The sequence below is a fragment of the Gorilla gorilla genome, chromosome X (genome assembly GCF_029281585.2).
Source record: "Gorilla gorilla gorilla isolate KB3781 chromosome X, NHGRI_mGorGor1-v2.1_pri, whole genome shotgun sequence".
Taxonomy (NCBI): Eukaryota; Metazoa; Chordata; class Mammalia; order Primates; family Hominidae; genus Gorilla; species Gorilla gorilla.
This window is the reverse complement of record NC_073247.2, coordinates 12344133-12365549: the sequence shown is the minus strand read 5'-3', so window position 1 is coordinate 12365549 and position 21417 is coordinate 12344133. Positions and strand designations below refer to the sequence as shown.

At 39.3% G+C, this 21417-nt stretch overlaps 2 protein-coding genes across 2 annotated transcripts in view; one reads left to right on the top strand and one right to left on the bottom strand.

The window, feature by feature from the left end:
• Positions 1-21417, bottom strand: part of ARSH (arylsulfatase family member H) — a 299298-nt gene that overhangs the window by 201503 nt on the left and 76378 nt on the right. The window lies entirely within an intron of this gene.
• Positions 9383-10489, top strand: LOC101136299 (sperm protein associated with the nucleus on the X chromosome C-like). The gene is made up of 2 exons (XM_031005769.3): positions 9383-9559; positions 10208-10489. Exons 1-2 carry the CDS (start codon positions 9488-9490, stop codon positions 10433-10435), a joined length of 300 nt encoding a protein of 99 aa, XP_030861629.2. The 5' UTR covers positions 9383-9487; the 3' UTR covers positions 10436-10489.

Below are 21417 nucleotides of genomic sequence, written 5' to 3'. Positions count from 1 at the left end.
GCATGAAGATGGACTAACGCAACACTCATTTTTCTCCCTGCTGCCATGTGAAGAAGGATGTGTTTGCTTCCTCTTCTGTTATCATTTGTAAGTTTCCTGGGGCCTCTGCAGCCATGCTGAACTGGGAGTCAATTAAACCTCTTTCCTTTATAAATAACTCAGTCTTGGGTATGTCTTTATTAGCAGCATGAGAACGGACTAATACACATACCAATAAATTAAGTTACAAAATGTCAAAATGTCTATAAGTTTAAATACTTCATAATGTAAAAATATAGATGAAATAAACATGTAAAAGAAACCTCTAAAGACTATCATCCCTAAGATAAAGAGCAAAATAAAGATGTTTACTTACACCACTATTATTTCTCTTTTCTTTTGAAGTTGCGGCCAATAAAATAATATTCATAATGGCATCAGCAACAAAAAACCCTTTATAGTGCTTATTATGTGATAGGCATTGTTCTAAGCATTTTGTCTAAATGAACTCATGTGATCCTTTGATGGTCCAAATCACCTTGTGTGGTAAGTAACTGTCTCTCGGTTTTAAAGAAAGTTGAGGTTAAGAGATGTAAAGTATCACAGCTGGTAAGTGGTGAAGCCATATTAAAATATATGAGCTCTAGTTCCTATAAATAAATAAACAAATGAATATACACATATGTGTAATAACAATGTGTAATTCCTTATAAGATATGTAATTATCTGTAGATTACATTCTTATATACCGAGAAAATCTGAGAAAATTCATTCTATACCTTTTTAGAACTAATTAGAGGTTCAGTATGGTAAAAAGTGGGCATATTTATTACAGTAAACAACAACAAAATGTATTTAGGAATAATCAAAGTAAAAATGTCTATTTTATGTAAATGTAATTATAATTTTTATTCTGTTCCAATCAAAATATTATTTAAAAATAAACTGGCAAAAGGACTCAAAGATATACCTGGAATAACAGGTGATACTAAGATACTTTTGATGAAGACGAACGAGGGAAGACCGGTCCCAACATCAATGCCATTATAAAGATAGAAAAAACAAAACAGTTGGTATTGGCAAAGAGCAATAGCTAAAAGGAACACAGTACAAAGTCTGGATTTAGACTCAAGAATATATAATTTAGTATATGATAAGGCAGCATTTAAAATCAACACGGTCATATCAAATTGGCATGTAATGTACCCCATCTTGAAACTTGCTACTATCTTGGCTTGTGTGTGGATAGCATATTACATTAATGCCGAGCAGATGAGTAACGCCGAAGTAGCTGGCGCCTAAATGGCTTAAACACGGAGAAACCACTTACTGATGATGGAACAAAAACTGACCAATCAGATTATAGAGCTGGCTTTTTAAAATTGAAGAAGCTTCTTTGTAGCTAAACCAACAAGAACAAAGACACAACATACCCGAATGTCTGAGACACATTCAAAGCAGTGCGTAGAGGGAAATTTATAGCACTAAATGCCCACAAGAGAAAGCAGGAAAGATCTAAAATTGACACCCTAACATCACAATTAAAAGAACTAGAGAAGCAAGAGCAAACACATTCAAAAGCTAGCAGAAGACAAGAAATAACTAAGATCAGAGCAGAACTGAAGGAGATAGAGACACAAAAAAACGCTCCAAAAAACCAATGAATCCAGGAGCTGGTTTTTTAAAAGATCAACACAATTGATAGACTGCTAGCAAGACTAATAAAGAAGAAAAGAGAGAAGAATCAAATACACGCAATAAAAAATGATAAAGGGGATGTCACCACTGATGCCACAGAAATACAAACTACCATCAGAGAATACGATAAACACCTCTATGCAAATGAACTAGAAAATCTAGAAGAAATGGATAAATTCCTCGACACATACACCCTCCCAAGACTAAACCAGGAAGAAGTTGAATCCCTGAATAGACCAATAACAGGCTCTGAAATTGAGGCAATAATTAATAGCTTACCAACCAAAAAAAGTCCAGGAATAGATGGATTCACAGCCAAATTCTATCAGAGTTATAAGGAGGAGCTGGTACCATTCCTTCTGAAACTATTCCAATCAATAGAAAAAGAGGGAATCCTCCCTAACTCATTTTATGAGGCCAGCATCATCCTGATACCAAAGTCTGGCAGGGACACAACAAAAAAACAGAATTTTAGACCAATATCCCTGATGAACATAGATGCAAAAATCCTCAATAAAATACTGGCAAACGGAATCCAGCAGCACATCAAAAAGCTTATCCACGATGATCAAGTTGGCTTCATCCCTGGAATGCAAGGCTGCTTCAACATACACAAATCAATAAACATAATCCAGCATATAAACAGAACCAAAGACAAAAACCACATGATTATCTCAATAGATGCAGAAAAGGCCTTTGACAAAATTCAACAGCCCTTCATGCTAAAAACTCTCAATGAATTAGGTACTGACGGGATGTATCTCAAAATAATAAGAGCTATCTATGACGAACCCACAGCCAATATCCTACTGAATGGGCAAAACCTAGAAGCATTCTCTTTGAAAACTGGCACAAGACAGGGATGCCCTCTCTCACCACTCCTATTCAACATACTGTTGGAAGTTCTGGCCAGGGCAATCAGGCAGGAGAAAGAAATAAAGGGTATTCAATTCGGAAAAGAGGAAGCCAAATCGTCCCTGTTTGCAGATGACATGATTGTATATCTAGAATACCCCATCGTCTCAGCCGAAAATCTCCTTAAGCTGATAGGCAACTTCAGCAAAGTCTCAGGATACAAAATCAATGTGCAAAAATCACAGGCATTCTTATACACCAATAACAGACAGAGAGCCAAATCATGACTGAACTCCCATTCACAATTGCTACAAAGAGAATAAAATACCTAGGAATCCAACTTACAAGGGATGTGAAGGACCTCTTCAAGGAGAACTACAAACCACTGCTCAGTGAAATTAAAGAGGACACAAACAAATGGAAGAACAGTCCATACTCATGGATAGGAAGAATCAATACCGTGAAAATGGCCATACTGCCCAAGGTAATTTATAGATTCAATGCCATCCCCATCAAGCTACCAATGACTTTCTTCACAGAATTGGAAAAAACTACTTTAAAGTTCATATGGCACCAAAAAAGAGCCTGCATCGCCAAGTCAATCCTAAGCCAAAAGAACAAAGCTGGAGGCATCACACTACCTGACTTCAAACTATACTACAAGGCTACAGTAACCAAAACACAGATATAGCATGGTACTGGTACCAAAACAGAGATATACACCAATGGAACAGAACAGAGCCCTCAGATATAATACCACACATCTAAAACTATCTGATCTTTGACAAACCTGACAAAAACAAGAAATGGGGAAACGATTCCCTATTTAATAAATGGTGCTGGGAAAACTGGCTGGCCATATGTAGAAAGCTGAAACTGGATCCCTTCCTTACACCTTATACAAAAATTAATTCAAGATGGATTAAAGACGTAAATGTTACACCTAAAACCATAAAAACCCTAGAAGAAAACCTAGGCAATACCATTCAGGACATAGGCATGGGCAAGGACTTCATGTCTAAGACACCAAAAGCAATGGCAACAAAAGCCAAAATGGACAAATGGGATTTAATTAAACTAAAGAGCTTCTGCACAGCAAAAGAAACTACCATCAGAGTGAACAGGCAACCTACAGAATGGGAGAAAATTTTTGCAATCTACCCATCTGACAAAGGGCTAATATCCAGAATCTACAATGAACTCAAACAAATTTACAAGAAAAAAACAACCCCATCGACAAGTGGGTGAAGGATATGAACAGACACTACTCAAAAGAAGACATTTATGCAGCCAAAAGACACATGAAAAAAATGCTCACCATCACTGGCCATCAGAGAAATGCAAATCAAAACCACAATGAGATACCATCTCACACCAGTTAGAATGGCGATCATTAAAAAGTCAGGAAACAACAGGTGCTGGAGAGGATGTGGAGAAATAGGAACACTTTTACACTGTTGGTGGGACTGTGAACTAGTTCAACCATTGTGGAAGTCAGTGTGGCGATTCCTCAGGGATCTAGAACTAGAAATACCATTTGACCCAGCCATCCCATCACTGGGTATATACCCAAAGGATTATAAATCATGCTGCTATAAAGACACATGCACAAGTATGTTTATTGTGGCACTAGTCACAATAGCAAAGACTTGGAACCAACCCAAATGTCCAACAGTGATAGACTGGATTAAGAAAATGTGGCACATATACACCATGGAATACTATGCAGCCATAAAAATTGATGAATTCATGTCCTTTGTAGGGATATGGATGAAGCTGGAAACCATCATTCTCAGCACACTATCGCAAGGACAAAAAACCGAACACTGCATGTTCTCACTCATAGGTGGGAATTGAACAATGAGAACACTTGCACACAGGAAGGGGAACATCGCACAACAGGGACTGTTGTGGGGTGGGGGGAGGGGGGAGGGATAGCATTAGGAGATACACCTAATGTAAATGACGAGTTAATGGGTGCAGCACACCAACATGGCACATGGATACATATATAACAAACCTGCATGTTGTGCACATGTACCCTAGAACTTAAAATATAATAAGAAAAACCCGTAAAAAATAAAGTAAAAAAAAAATAAAATAAAATAAACAGTGAGAATGTCAATTATTTAATTTCTTTGTGATTACTAGTTAACCATTTGTTAAAAACTAAAATGGTTTCTCAACTCAAATAAATGCAAGGATATATCAAATACTTTAAAACATTAAAGATGAAGTGTTAACATAAATAATTACTAGTGACTTAACTACTAAATATCTTTAGGTAGAGTGGTTATTTCTAAGCATATAATGAAAGCTAAGAAACATAAAAAAGGTTAATAGAATTAAATATAACATATAACCTTTGTTTAAAAAAAGAGCAAAATTTGTCAAGGTATAAATAATAACTAAATGGGAGAGTATTTGCAATAGCAGTAACAAAGGGCTAATATCTTGAAGGCAAAAAATCCCTTTCTACTAAAATATGATTACCCTCATAGAAAATTGCAAATATCAGTTAAAATATAGATGGACACTAAACAAGAAAATACTTTAAAATTGTAAGGTAATTAAAGATAATTCCTCATTTATCAAAAATTGTCAAGCACCTCATTGTATACACTTGCTGTTTCCTCCATCTGGGATGCTCTCCTCATAAATCTTCACTTGGCCAGCTCTTTCTCAAGATTAAATATCATCTCCTCATTGAAGTAGTTCCTGATCAAAAGCTTAATTTAAATATCTCCCCGAACAGTTTTCATTATAGCAACCATTACCATCTGACCTTATCTCACTCATTTAGTTGTGTTTTATTTGCCCCCTGAGGTTTCCCAAGGGTATGTGTAAATCCTCAGTGCCTAAAATAGAGCCTGATCCACAACAGACATTCAATAAACCTGTAAAAAATTGCCAAATGAATAATAGCTACCACGATTCCTGCCAGCTTCAAGATGCGATAGTGATCATAAGTAGAAATAGAGAAGCCAGGAAAGGTAAACTTGGGTAAGATTTGCCCAACTGTCTATTATACACACAATTGCAGAGTACCCACAAAACCAAGAGCATTGGAAATCTCTTTGCAAAAGGAATTATTTTCCCAAAATGAGTAAAATATTAGAGAAAAGTATATATTTTCAAATGATATATGTCATTTTTCTTATGTATTAGCCCCTCCTATGTGTCTAATTTAGCCTAATATTTCTTATCTAAGCAACAATTCTGAACACTTGGTGGGAAATTTTTAGCAATATCTACAAACTCAGACCTACTCGACAGATTAGGAAACAGAAGTTTCCATGGTTTTTTTATTTTTTTTATTTATTTTTTTTTTATTGATCATTCTTGGGTGTTTCTCGCAGAGGGGGATTTGGCAGGGTCATAGGACAGTAGTGGAGGGAAGGTCAGCAGACAAACAAGTGAACAAAGGTCTCTGGTTTTCCTAGGCAGAGTGTTTGTGTCCCTGGGTACTTGAGATTAGGGAGTGGTGATGACTCTTAACGAGCATGCTGCCTTCAAGCATCTGTTTAACAAAGCACATCTTGCACCGCCCTCAATCCATTTAACCCTGAGTGGACACAGCACATGTTTCAGAGAGCACAGGGTTGGGGGTAAGGTCATAGATCAACAGGATCCCAAGGCAGAAGAATTTTTCTTAGTACAGAACAAAATGAAAAGTCTCCCATGTCTACTTCTTTCTACACAGACACAGCAACCTTCCGACTTCTCAATCTTTTCCCCACCTTACCCCCTTTTCTATTCCACAAAACCGCCATTGTCATCATGGCCCGTTCTCAATGAGCTGTTGGGTACACCTCCCAGACGGGGTGGTGGCCGGGCAGAGGGGCTCCTCACTTCCCAGTAGGGGCGGCCGGGCAGAGGCGCCCCTCAGTTTCCATGGTTTTATAGGTGATCGTGTGGCTGCATTTTGCAATTTAAATTTAAAAAATGTCTTGGTGATAAACAGACACCTAGAGCTTTTGTCTGATCAGCTGGAATAAAATGTGAAAACTTTCTATGGAAACCTCAGGGGAACGAAGGTGAGGTTCGTGATTTCACTGTGTTAGCAAATGGAAATGCATTGGGAGTGATGACGAATGTTATTGTCTGTGTTCCTGGGAGATAACACAATTGCATTCCAGTGGCTTTTAATGAGTTTTCACTTGAGATACAGTGAGTACATTTGCATGTCAACTACAGAGACCAAAAATATATTTCTTGTCATCACTGCAGGAGGAGAAATCATTTCTGTGCTGTATAAAGTAGAAGGAAAGTAGGTTCACGTACTGCCTTTTGTATTAACGATAAATAATTGAGTTCAGTTAGCTTGTTCTTACACAATCTGAGGAAGAAGAACTGAGTACAGTGGCTCCCATTTTGTAACAGTTTGTTATTTTTTTCTGGGATGACCTGAAGCTAAGAACATGGGGGTAGAGACATGTCTCATAATTTTTTTTTTTTTTTTTTGAGACGGGGTCTCGCTCTGTCACCCAGGCTGAGAGTGCAGTGGCACAATCTTGGCTCACTGCAACCTCCCCCTTCCGGGTTCAAGCAATTCTCCTGCCACCACGCCCGGCTAATTTTTGTATTTATAGTAGAGACAGGGTTTCACCGTGTTGGCCAGGCTGGTCTCGAACTTCTGACCTCAAGTGATCCACCTGCTCCAGCCTCCCAAAGTGCTGGGATAACAGGCATGAGCCACAATGACAGGCCCAAAATTTTTTCTTAAAGGTCTAAAAAAGTGTTTTCTTCCAACATAATATTCCGTACACTGCAGATGGTCTTTTATTTTGCTTATTGGTAACTGGCCTAAGAGATTTTACATTTTATTGAAGTAAATCCTATGTCATTATTATAAACTTCTGGATTGCTTAGAAAAAAATATATAAAAAATTTTTTACTTAAGGTTCTTCCATCTGTGTAACTTTCTGTATGTGCTTTTAAAGTCCTTGTGCCATTGAGCTATAGGGCTTTGACTTCTGGGTCTAAAAAGGACACCAAGTTCTGCTATATCTTAAACACTGACAGCAATTACAGCCTTATCTTCAGGCCCGGTAGAAGATGCTAATCAAAGTAAACTGCGTTCATGAGATGCAGGGCCAGAAATTAAAACTATTCAACTCCTCAAGGCCCAAGGACTATTGTGGAAGAGGTGGGCATGTGAGATTGTAAGGGCTGATATTAAGAGAAAAGTAGCTCAGTTTCTCTAGGAATTAACCATTCATATCAAAGGCACACTAAAGCAAAACCAGTATCTACGTTGCTGTGTCAGTTTAACAAGGCTTTCTTGGAGCATTAACTCACTCCTTCATGCAAAATGATAAAGGTTACAAGGTTTATAGAAATTATATTTTATAGTCAAGATGATTAAACTTTTATTATAAAATTTCAAAAAAACAAATTTAATTTGCCACATCCTGTTTTTAATTAGGGCTTATTGTTTGGGATATTAAGTCTCCTCTCTCAAAGAATAAAGATTTTCACCTTTTTTTTTTTTTTTTTTTGAAATCTTTGAGTTACTGCTTTGGTTAAATGAATGACTTATTTTACAATGACCCATGACCCTATTTCGTGATATCAAGCATTTTAAACTTTTTATCTTTGACGAACTTTCCAAAGTGAAATTCTAACTTGATTCTTCATTAATTTTTTGATATGAGTCCTCTGAAGTCCAAAAGAGACATATTTGTCTTCTTTGGTATAAAAATCATACAAGAAGCATCGTCAAATATAAAATGGTGTTTGACTTTCTTTGGGCTGTATTTATAGAAATGTTATTGATATGTGCTCCAAAATTATGGGAAACTCTTATAATTCTGAAATAACTTCTGTATGTTATTAATTATAAATTTTATGTTAAATTGTTGTATGCTACAGAAGTAACCAAAATTTACTTGTCAATGGTGGTTTTAATAATGGCCATCCTGGCTGGGTGTGGTGGCTCACGCCTGTAATCCCAGCACTCTGGAGGCCAAGGCGGGTGGATCACGAGGTCAGGAGTTCAAGACCAGCTTGGCCAAGATGGTGAAACCCCGTCTCTCCTAAAAATACAAAAATTAGCCGGGCGTGGTGGCACAGGCCTGTAATCCCAGCTACTCAGGAGGCTGAGCCAGAGAATCACTTAAACCCAGGAGGCAGAGGTTGCAGTGAGCTGAGATCATGCCATTGCACTCCAGCCTGGGCAACAAGAGTGAAACTCCATTTCAAAAAAAGAAAAAAATATACACCCCTGATTTGAAACAAGACTAGGATACACGGTAAAGAATGTCTATTCACTAAAGTTTTGACAGACTGAAGGCCATTATTTCAGATTGGAAATAGGAAACTTAAAAGAACTACATGGACATTGGGTAAAAGAACATGGGTTGAAATTTGCCTGGCAGTAGCCCAAAAGTAAATGGTCTTCGAGGTGCATGTGAAGGAACTGTAGGAGGGAAATGGGATAATTCACATCTCCGCCAATAAATAAATGTAGCCACACTAGCTTGGGGGATTTGAGGTGAGACATCGAAAATACTAAGTCATGGTGAGGGCTGGAAGACAAAAGAATGAATCACTTCATAGGAATGGCTGTGGGGAAGGGCTTGAAGGAATCATCCTCTGACTTCCACGTGAACCATGAACATTAAACATGGAGAAATGAGGAGCGGCAGCAGATCGGTTTGGGATGCATCTTCAGGGGATGCTGAAACAACAACAGCATTTGGTTTGCTCTACACCCCTGTCACCCCTCGCCCGCAAGCCCAGGGAGTGGTCAGCAGTGGTGCTTTGTGATGTCGAAGCCACCCTAGGGGTGCCATTGGCTGGGACACTGCCTGTATGATCAAACAAAGCTCAAGGGTGTGGCTTTGCCTTGTCACCAGGAGGGTACATATAGGGAGGGCAAGAGCTCTGGGCCACTGCGAAGATTCAAAAGCTACAAAAGCCCACTGCAGACATTGAAGAACCAATATATACAATGGGCCAGCAAGCCAGTGCCGGCGGGGTGAAGAGAAGCACCCCCTGTGCCTCCAACGAGGCCGGCGAGACGGTAAGATTGTTAGGTTTTGAAGCGAAGGCGAGGGTGAAAGAAAGACACACAGAGCGGGGGCGGCTCAAACAACAACACAGGAATATTGCAGACAATTGTGGAAGTGGGGGACCCGCTCAATGCCAGAGCCCACCGCCGCTTACAGGCTGGGGTGCTTGTAGGTATGGGTGGGAGGGGCCTGGGCAGTATGGCTTGCTGCCCGGCAGGATATTGATAAGATGTTCTTATGATCAGGTGGTTTGGCCCTTTTTCTGGTGGAATATCATTGTGGTGTTCCTTAGAACGTTGCCAAGCAAGATATGATAGGGATGTTTCTTTAGTTGGGCCTTTGTCCGCCTTGCGGACAGGTGGTTAGGCAGGATGTTTCTCATGGCCTGAACCCCCATGGGATGTTTCACTTTGACCAAGGTCTGCAAAATAGCAAAGAACTTACAAAATGGTGCAGTTTGGACTAACAGATGACCCTACCCACGCTCCTCTTCTTCTTCCCCATAGATCCCTACTCTGTGATTCAACCTTGTTCTTCTCTGGATCAAACCCCTTCCTCAACCTGCGTTCCTTCTTCTCATGAAGCCCCCCATGCTATCCAGTCTCTATCCTGTTCATCCGAAATAATGTCCTCCTGGCCTCTCCCTGTTTTCTTAACAGATGCCGGAGACCCCAAGTGGGGACTCAGACCCCCAACCTGCTCCTAAAAAACTGAAAACATCTGACTCCTCCACCATAGTAGTGGTCCGCCACAGGAGGAACGTTAAAAGACGTTACTCCGTCTCCGATGAATTGGTGAATGACCACTCCCGAGGGAACGGAATCAACCCCCTCCAAATGGAGGAGAAGGAATTCATGGAAATAAGGGTTGAAACACCTGCAAAGTAGAAGGAAGATGCATTCATCAGCCTTGGGCAATGAAAATAAAGTTTGAGAAGCTGATGGCTGTGTATATCTCTGCCTGTTTTCTGATGGTGGGGGGGGGGAAGGGAAGGGAAGGGAAGAGGTAGGCATTTGAGAAGGGAGGGATATGAGGTCCTGTAGGGTTGGTGGACAGACCCACAGGTTGACAGTAAGCCAGACATCGTACATAAGGCCTGGGGGAGGACTGATTCCTAAAGAAAATTTTCTTCTTAAAAGTTTATCTCACAGGAAGTGGAGATGTGTATATGTTCACCCAACTGTACCCGGCAGCACATAGTTCTGCTGAATGGACATATCAAACGTATTCCCATCCCCTTTCCATCGGATATTTTCCTAGGCTAGAAATATATGCTTTATAAAGAGTAAATGTTCTGTAAAACACAAAGCACAATACAAAAGAAGATAGTAGATGTAGGAGTAAGTAAACGGCAGGAAAGCATTGCTTGTAATGAAATGATTGAAAAGCCAATTCTGAAACAAAATTTTCAATGCATCTTAAATATTTGTTACTGTTTTAATGACCTCAGCAGTCTTTAATCAAGATAAGTATGCTTTAGAAATGTGTTGATATCCGCAAAGTGTGAATATTCAAAATCGCCATGACTTGGGAAAAGGAAAGTAAAACACTCTTAAGTATGAGGAGCTTTTTTCCATGGAATGTGAACTGCAAGGTGGTGAGAAGGGTTAGGTGTGATGTGGTGAGATCATTTTTAGGAGAGTGTGTCTATTATCGGCTTCCTAACACTTCCATTTTGCATGATAATTTCCTGAAATTCATCATTTAATTAAGGCTATAGATTTTGATTACAATGTGTCTTAAAATGTCAAACAGTATAATATTTATAGTGAAAAAGAAAACTGCTTGGTGGATACACATCGGTTAGCGGGAAAAGACACCACAGGGATTCACCATGGAGTCACCCGTGGATGGGATTTTAGTTTCTGTCTTTGAATTGACCTTCACATAGTGTCTACCTCTTGAGAGTTCAGGGGATGTTGGAGAGATAATTAGGTAAAACAAGAAGGTCTTCTCAGGATACATGAGGGAGTTAAATAAAAATGCAGGAGCAATTACAATTTTAGTTATTTGTAACTGTTGTTTGCTAAGTCATAACACTGTCATGGATAACATGAAAAAATAAAATATACTAAATATCAATAGACAAAAACCAGTTTGCTTTTCTCCAACCAAATACCTAAATACCTAGCACTGATTTCCAGAACAAAATCCCCCATGTACCATCTTTGGAATAAAAGAATATTCTTTCAAGTTGTCGGACCACAAGGTAAAAACAAAAAATCCCAATGCTTTTTTTCTCACTCTTTGATATGTACAATTGAAGGTATTCCTCATTGCAAACTAATATTTCCATCCAGCACGTGACATTAAAGAAGTTTTCATATTTAGGATAGTAATACGGGATCACATTCTTTAGCCTTAGGCATTGCAGAGGAAAAACAAACAAACAAAAACAAACCAAAACTAAGCTGAGAGAGGCGGAGCAAGAAAAGCAGAATAGAAGGCTGCACAGATCAGCCCCCTTGCAAGGACACAAATTTAGCAACTATCCACACAGTAGAAAACACCTCCATAAGAACCCAAAATCAGGGGAACTCTCATAGTACCTGGTGGTATCACTGAAAGAGGCACTGAAGAGTTAGAAGAAACAGTCTTAAATCGCTGACCCCACCCCTTCCCTATCTTAGGCAGTGGCAGTGTGGTGTAAAGAGCATCTCTGGAAGCTGGAAGAGCAAGAGCAGAGCAGTTGTGGGTCACTGAACTCAGTGCTGTCTCTTACAGGAGAAAGGAAAACCAGACCAAACTTAGCTGACTCCCATCCGGGAAGGGAGCATTGAAACCACCTCTAGCCAGAGGGAAATCACCCATCCCAGGAATCAGAACTTGAGTTTCTGCAAACCTTGCCACCAAGGGCTAAAAAACTGTTCCAGGTTTCTCAGACAACCTTAAAGGCAGTCTAGGCCATAAGACCTGTAACTCGTAGGTGAGTTCTAGCGTAGAATTGGGCCCAGAGGCAGTGGATTGTGGCGGGTATGTGGAGGGGTGCACATGACCTACTGAGATACCAGCTGGGGCAGCCGAGTGAGTGCTGGTGTCACCCCTGCCCTAGCCCCAGACTGCCCGGCTAGCGGCTCCATAAAAGGCCCCCTCCTTCCACTTGAGGAGATGGAATAGTGAGGAGCGTTTTTTTTCTTGCATCTTGAATACCAGCTCAACTACAGCGGGACAGGGCACTGGTCGGGGTTGTGAAGCCCCTGTTCCAGGCACTAGCTCCTGGATAACATTTCTAGACACACCCTAGGCCAGAAAGAAACCTGCTGCCTTGAAAGAAATGAAAAGAGAACACCTATACACTGTTTATGGGAATGTAACTTAGTTCAGCCATTATAGAAAACAGTTTGGTGATTTCTGCAAGAACTTAGAATTACCATTCATCTCAGCCACCACATTACTGGATATATACCCAAAGGATATGTATCATTCTACCATTAAGACATATGCATGCGTATGTTCTTGACAGCACTATTCACAATAGCAAAGATACTGAATCAACCTAAAGGCCCATCAGCAGCAGACTGGATAAAGACAATGTGGTGCATAAACAGCAGGGAATACTACGCAGCCATAAAAAAACGAGATCATGTCTTTTGCAGCAACATGGATGGAGCTGGAGGCCATTACTCTAAGCGAACTCACGTGGGAACAGAAAATGGAATACCACCTTTTTCCATTTATAAGCAAGAGCTAAACATCGGTACGCATGGACACAAAGAAGGGAACAACAGACACCCGTGTCTACTTGGGGGTAAAGGATGGGGAGGAGGGTGAGGATTGAAAAGCTACCTGTCAGCTATTATGCTGATTACCTGGGTGATGAAATAATCTGTACACCAAACCCGTGTGACACACAATTTCCCTATATAGCGAGCCTCCACGTGTACCCCTGAACCTAAAATAAAAGTTAACAAAAATTTAAAAATAAAATAATAAAAAATTAAGAAGTCTCACAGAGGTAGAGGGTAGAATGGTGGTGACTAGGGGCTCGGTGGTGGTGGCTGGAAAGACATTGCTCAAAGGATACCTAATTTCCGTTAGACTGAAGGAATAAGCTCCAGAGATACATTGTACAACACGGTGACTACAGGTGATCATAATATGTTGTATTATTGATAAATGCTAAGAGAGGAGATGGTAAGTGTTCTCAATACAAAATGATAACTTTGTGGGATGATGCATATGTTAATTAGCTATATTTATTCATTCTACAATGTATATACTTCAAACATTAGATACATGATAGATACATTCCATTTTATCTGTTCAGTTTAAAATAATAAAAATAAAGAAGAAAGACATGTCCAAGTGTTCTGCCTGGGAAGATGGGCCTGAGAGAGTCTTACATAGTTAATCACGTACTATGTTTTTCTGTGCAGGACAGCAGAGGGAGTGGGGCTACCTGAGAGCTGCACATAGTCAGTAAATGGCCTATAACAGCTCTACTTCCTTTCTTGAAGAATCAGAATGGTGAAAGAAACCAGTGTAATGTTTCTCATACCCCTAAGAAGGACACTAAAGTGTTTTAAAGAGAGTTGGATCTGAAGGGGCCCTGTGGTTGGGCTTGAGGGATGACATGAAAATGTTCTGCATGAATCAGCCATTTAGGGCCAGATGGGACGATACGCATCTCAGGAGACGTTCGATGGATACGACATTGGGAAATTCTGAGATTCTGAATTGACTAAGTGTGAGACTCATGCATATTAAGTGCAATTACATAAAATGGCATTGCATTTCTCATTCGGCCAAGCATTGTAACCAGGTATATTCATGTGCCAGCTATTTCAATAAAAAGTGGTATCTCTCACAACCGTTTGCATTCCAATACAATTTTCTGAATGTAAGAGAAAGAGATATAGTTATAACCAAGGTGTTAATCAATGAGAATAGTTTGCATCTCATCTTCTCTATTCTGCAGAAAGGCCCTTGAAGAGCATATTGCATCATTTTCTTCATGGCCAAGAAAATCAAGAATCACTGATCTGGCCAGGCGCAGTGGCTCGTGCCTGTAATCCCAGCACTTTGGGAGGCCGAGGCGGGCGGATCACCTGAGGTCAGGAGTTTGAGACGAGCCTGGCCAACATGGTGAAACCCTGTCTCTGCTAAAATACAAGAAAAAATTAGCTGGGCGTGGCGGCGGGTGCCTGTAATCCCAGCTACTGGGGAGGCTGAGGCAGGAGAATTGCTTGAATCCAGGCAGTGGAGGTTGCAGTGAGCCGAGATCGTGCCACTGCACTCCGGCTTGGGTGACAGAGCCAGACTCTGTCTCAAAACAACAAAAACAAAAACAAGAAATCACCGATCCATTTGAAAGTCAAAAAATATTTTGTCATTGACTAAATGTAGACCCTAGAGAGTGATCCCCATACACCACACTACAACTTAAGACTGATTCTGTTTCTTAATCATCCTTTGGAGGTCATCACGTTTTTGAACTCTTGTAATAACAGGGGACTTGAACTCATTTCAGACAGCAAACCTCGTCCTGTGTTATCTTATGCTCTGGGAGGAATCTAAAAGACAAGGAAGTAAGGAAGAAAGAAAGGAAGGAAGGGAGGGAGGAAGGAAGGGAGGGAGGGAAGGAGGGAGGGAGGGAGGGAGGAAAGGAGAAGAGGAGAGGAGAGAAGAGAGGAGACGATCTCTAAACCTAAATTGGTAGAAAGCTTCACAAGTCTGAATACTTAAAAAGTTAAATTAAGTAGCTAAAGATGTTTTTGAAAATCATCTCAGCAAACAACAAAATGATTCTGAAAAATATTTGGTAATGTAATAATGACAGTGGGTTATTTCTTCTATCCTTGATCTCCTACAATATATTTTAAGCCAGATCATGTTTTTCCTTTGATGAAAACTCCACAGAGTTTTCATCTTGATTAAAATAAAATCCAAATTCCTAATAAGGCCGTACATGATGTGGGCACCTATTACCTCTCTGACATTAATACTTATTCTTCTCATGAATCAGTCACTCTACTTCTATCACACTCCCCAATCTGTGACTCTTGTAACTCACCATGCATGTGATTCCTCTAACCTGCCATCCATATCAGGGTCTTTGCATACTTCCGCCTGGAAGGTTCTTCTCTAAAATATCCACTATGTATCCTAATTTTCTTTTCTTTTCTTTTTCTTTCCTTCTTTCTTTTCTTTTTCTTTTTCTTTCTTTTTTTTTTTTTTCTTTTTGAGATGGAGCCTTGCTTTGTCGGCTAGGCTGGAGTGCAGTGGTGCATTCTCGGCTCTCTGCAACCTCTGCCTCCTGGTTTCAAGCAGTTCTCCTGCCTCAGCCTCCTGAGTAGCTGAGATTACAGGCGCCTGCTACCACGCCTGGCTAATGTTTGTATTTTTAGCATAGATGGGGTTTCATTGGTTGGCCAGGCTGGTCTTGAACTCCTGACCTCGTGATCCACCTGCCTTCGCCTCCCAAAGTGCTGAGATTACAATCGTGAGCCACCACGCCCGGCCTGTGTATCCGAATTTTCTTAAGGTCACTAGTCAGAAGTCACTTTATTGGAAAGGCTATCCTCCATTTAATGGTGAAGACATTAAATGGTACTTGTACTTCTTTCAAAAAAAATGATACTTTTATCAGTTATTTTACTACAGTACCTGGAACACGTACACTTTCAAGAAATATTTGGTGAATGAATGCATGTTAATCTGAATTTAGTATTGCAGTCTTCATTACCAGAAAGCATTTACATGTTTTAACTGTCAGGGAGCAACGCTGGTAAGTGATTAATTCCCTATCAATAAAATGGATAGAGTACTATTCATGCTACATGTTCTCACAGTTGTGGCAAGGGTTATTAAATTGCCAACTGTAGTACTAAACTTATATTAATGTTGTACTCGTTAGTATTACTCTTGTTATGTTCAGAGGAAATATGGAATAAAAGTAAGATCATGGGCCTGGTTCAAATCTGAAATTCTGCTACGTCCTAGTTGGGTGATGTAGGTCAAGTTTCTTAACTCCTCTGAGTCTTAGATTGTTCGTCTGAAAAATGGAAAAAATGCTAGCACCTACTTCTCAGGATTGTTTTGAAAAACAAATTAATTAATATATTTAAGCTTTTAGCACAGAGCTTAGTACATAGTGTATGTTCAGTAATTACAAACTATTACTAGTGAGTATAATAGGATGTGAAAATTCATGACATCAAACAACTAGAACCAAGATTTATATATACACACACACACACACACACGCAGACATATGTATACACACACACACACACACACACACACACGCACAGACATATGTATACACACACACACACACACACACACATAATTTTTTTTGCAACAGAGTCTAGCTCTGTCGCCCAGGCTGGAGTGCAGTGGCGCGATCTCGGCTCACTGCAACCTCCGCCTCCTGGGTTCAAGCGATTCTCCTTCCTCAGCCTCCCCAGTAGCTGGGATTACAGGCGCCCGCCACCACACCCAGCTAATTTTTTGTATTTTTAAGTAGAGACAGGGTTTCTCTATGTTGGCCAGGCTGGTCTCGAACTCCTGACCTCAGGCGATCCACCTGCCTCGGCCTCCCAAAGTGCTGGGATTACAGTCGTGAGCCACCACACCCGCCCCCATTCTGCTATTTCTTATCCCTCTTTACATTGCAGCCACACTGCAATGTAAATGAACCTTTGACCTAAATGAACCAATTAATGATGCCCCCACTTCACTAATGTGCCACAAGAGGGCGCCAGACAAACATTTCTCAACTACTCGGTCAATGCGTTCAAGCATGCCACAGGTGTTCTTGCTAGAGACTTGTCATTGATGTTTTCTTGAGCCATTAGAAGGAAATGGCCATGAGGAAAAGACTCGGTTTGTTTTATGTTAATCCAGGGGATATGATGGTAGATAGGTACCAACCAGACATGTCCATTTCAGACAGTCAAAGTAGCCAATCTGTCCTCCACAATTCAGCATTTTTAGAGAAATAAAAAATGGTGCTGAAACATGCAGAGTCTAAAACTGAATGTCTGTTTTTCAAGTTCTTTCTATTTATTGGCTAGGGAAAAATAAGCGCCACTTAACTTCTCTGTAGTGCAATGTCTCAACTTTAAAATGACTACAATAGCAAATGCTTCATAGAGTTGCTGCAAAGATTACATAGATAAATATGCGAAAACACAAGAGGCTGGAACGAGCACTTTAAGATGACAGTAATTTTATTTTATTACAAGAAAGACTGAGGTTGAATTTTCTTAACCCAGAACTTAGATTAGGAAGAAGTGGTCATTAAAATATACCATGCATTATTACTTATTATGGTCACCATTCTGTGCAATAGATCACTAAGCTTATTGCTCCTGGGAGGGGATAGATTTATTAACTTGCCTGATGTAATCATTCCACATTGTGAACATATATCAAAGCATTCCATGGTACTATATATATTATATATAATATTTTATATAAAATATTATATACAATATTATATATTATATATAATACATTATATATATTATATATTATATAATTATATATATTATATATTATATATATCATATATTATATATAATATATATAATATTACATATATATAATATATAATATATATAATATATATAAAATATATATAATGTTATATATAAAATATTATATATAATGTTATATATAAAATATTATACATAATGTTATATATAAAATATACATAATGTTATATATAAAATATTGTATATAATGTTATATATAAAATATTGTATATAATGTTATATATAAAATATTGTATATAATGTTATATATAAAATATTGTATATAATGTTATATATAAAATATTGTATATAATGTTATATATAAAATATTGTATATAATGTTATATATAAAATATTGTATATAATGTTATATATAAAATATTGTATATAATGTTATATATAAAATCTTATATATAATATATATATAATTTATCAATTAAAAATAAAAATAAAATGCTGACAAAATAAGAGGTGTTAAATGAATGTATAAGAAACATGAGGTAGCTGAAGTAGGAGTCTTAGTCAAACCATCTGCCCTGATCTGTCTATCATCCCATGCTAGGACATGAAAAGGCACATATGCAGAGGACTGGGGGAATTGAGAGAGAGTGAAGGACAGACAGAGTCTTCATCAGGGACGCTCCCACGTGGGAAGCCTCCTACCATGAACCTTAAAGACGTGAGTTCTGGAAGGTGTCTGAGAAGAGATTTTCTGTGGTTTTGCCAGAGAGCTGGCAACGAGGTGATGGGAGCAAACCCTTCCTTCATTATTATATTTTCCAAAACTCACAGCATTATTTTGGAGAATTGTTAAGGTAGTAGGAGGGAGATTTAAGAAATAGCCCCAGAGTGTCTTTGTGTTTGCTGCCCTGCATGTTTGCCAGGAAGAACATATTCCTCAGGTATTAGTCTCGTGCTGCTGATAAAGACATACCCAAGACTGGGTAATTTATAAAGGAAAGAGGTTTAATGGACTCACAGTTCCACATCACTGGGGAGGCCTCACAATCATGGCAGGAGGCAAAAGGCACATCTCACATGGTGGCAGGCAAGAGAGAAAAAAGAGCCAAGTGAAACCTCTTATAAAACCCTCAGATCTCATGAGGCTTACTCACTACCATGACAACAGTGGAAACCGCCCCCATGATTCAATTATCTTTCACTGGGTTCCTCCTGCAACACGTGGCAATTATGGGAGCTACAGTTGAAGGTGAGGTTTGGATGGGGACACAGTCAAACCATATCACCTGAGGTATGGAGAGACTGAAGAAAATGAATGTGCCATTTTTGATCTTTACAGAGGGTTTCAAATTTGCAAATGCTCAAAAATGTTATCCCTCAAAGACCTTTGAGGAAAAAGTTAGTTGATTGACTCCAGCAAAATGGAATGTAATCCAAGAAAGGCGAGAGCAGCCAAGCACAGTGGCTCATGCCTGTAACCACAGCATTTTGGGAGGCTGAGGTGGGAGGATCGCTTGGGTCCAGGAGTTCAAGACCAGCCTGCACAACATAGTGCAATCTCATCTTTACTAAAAATTCGTTTAAAATTGCTGAGTGTTTACTAAAAATTTGTTTAAAATTGCTGAGTGGCACATGCCTGTATTCCCAGCTACTCAGAAGGCTGAGGTGGGAGGATCACTTGAGCCCAGGACATTGAAGCTGCAGTGAGCTATGACTACACTACTGCACTCCAGCCTGGGTGACAGAGCAAGACCCTGTCTCAAAATACTACTACTACTACTAATAATAATAATAAAAAGAAGAGAGTACACAGGAAGCAGTGCTGAATAAATAAATGTATAAAACAAAGTCTGAATGTGTTAGTGCACAGTTGTGAAAATAATCTGGAATTAACATTTCACATGGGAGGTAATTGAAAGAGCAGAGAAGAAAGAGAGAATGAGCATATGTTCATGTTTTTGTTTCGTCTGGGAAGAAGACATAGGTAATGACTATCTTTATATTTGATAGAAAATATAAGCTTAAATACGTGTGCTGACAGGTGAAAGGTGGTTACCACTAGAAAACTAGAAAAGATGTGTACAAGTTTCAGAGCCTTAATGGGAAATGCGTGGATTGAAGAAAACCTGATTCATGCAGTCAGAGGTGGGTGGGAAAGAATTACACTGAAGAAGCAGAAAATCTGATATATGTAAAAAAGGGAAAATAATATAAAGTGAAACTGCAGGACTCAATCCAAATATTACCATGATCATAATAAACATGGATGGATTAAAATTCCTTTAAAAAAGATAGGCTTTCTGAATGGGAAAATAAACATAAAATCCGGACATACAGTAGTGTAGGAGGCAGCTTAATTAAAAACAAACAAAATGTTGAAAATAATAGATGCATTTGATATGATTCTGTTCCACTATCCAATCTAAGTAATGGTCAATTACTTTATAGATTGTTCTTCGTTTTTTTTTTTTTTTGTTTTTTTTTTTTTTTTTTGAGACAGAGTCTCCCTTTATCCCTCAGGCTGGAGTGCAGTGGCGCGATCTTGGCTCACTGCAACCTCTTCCTCCCAGGTTCAAGCAATTCTCATGCCTCAGCCTCCACAATTGCTGGGAGTAGAGGCGCCCGCCACCACGCCCGGCTAGTTTTTGTATTTTTAGTAGAGACGGGGTTTCACCTTGTTGGCCAGGCTGGTCTAAACTCCTGACGTCAGGTGATCCACCCGCCTCAGCCTCCCAAAGTGCTGGGATTACAGGCTTGAGCCACTGTGCCCAGCCTTCAGTTTGGTTTTGTCCAGTGTTTTCTCATGATTAGACTGAGGTTATGCATTTTTGGCAAAAAAATCATCAGAATTGATGTAAGTTTTCAGTGTGTCATGTTACGGAGTGCATGATGTCTGTATGTCCTGTCCTGGTGATGTTAAATTTCATCACCTGGATTAAGTGGTGTCTGTTGGAATTCTCCACTGTAAAATTATTATTTTTTCTGATCCAGGAAAGGTTAAGCAAGAGTCTGGCACCATTTTAAGTCTAATAAGAAACATTTACTATCTGATTTCTCTGAAGCCTGCTACCTGCGGGCTACATGTGCATAATAAAAACTTTGGTCTCCTCAACGCCTTATCCTCACCCAGACATTTCCTTTCTATTGATTACAGGTCTTTAATCAGAAAATCCTGGAATCCACCTACGACCTGGAAGTTCCTCACTTTGAATGGAATCCCACCTTTCTGGACTAAGCCATTGTACGTCTCACATGTGTCGATTGATGTCTCCTGTCCCCATAAATTGTATAAAGCCAAGCTGTCACCCAACCACCTTGGGCACTTGTTCTCAGGACCTCCTTGGGGCTGTGTCGTGAGCCATTGGTTAAATGAATAACTCTTTTCAAATATTTTACAGAGTTTGACTCTTTTCATGGACATTAATTGG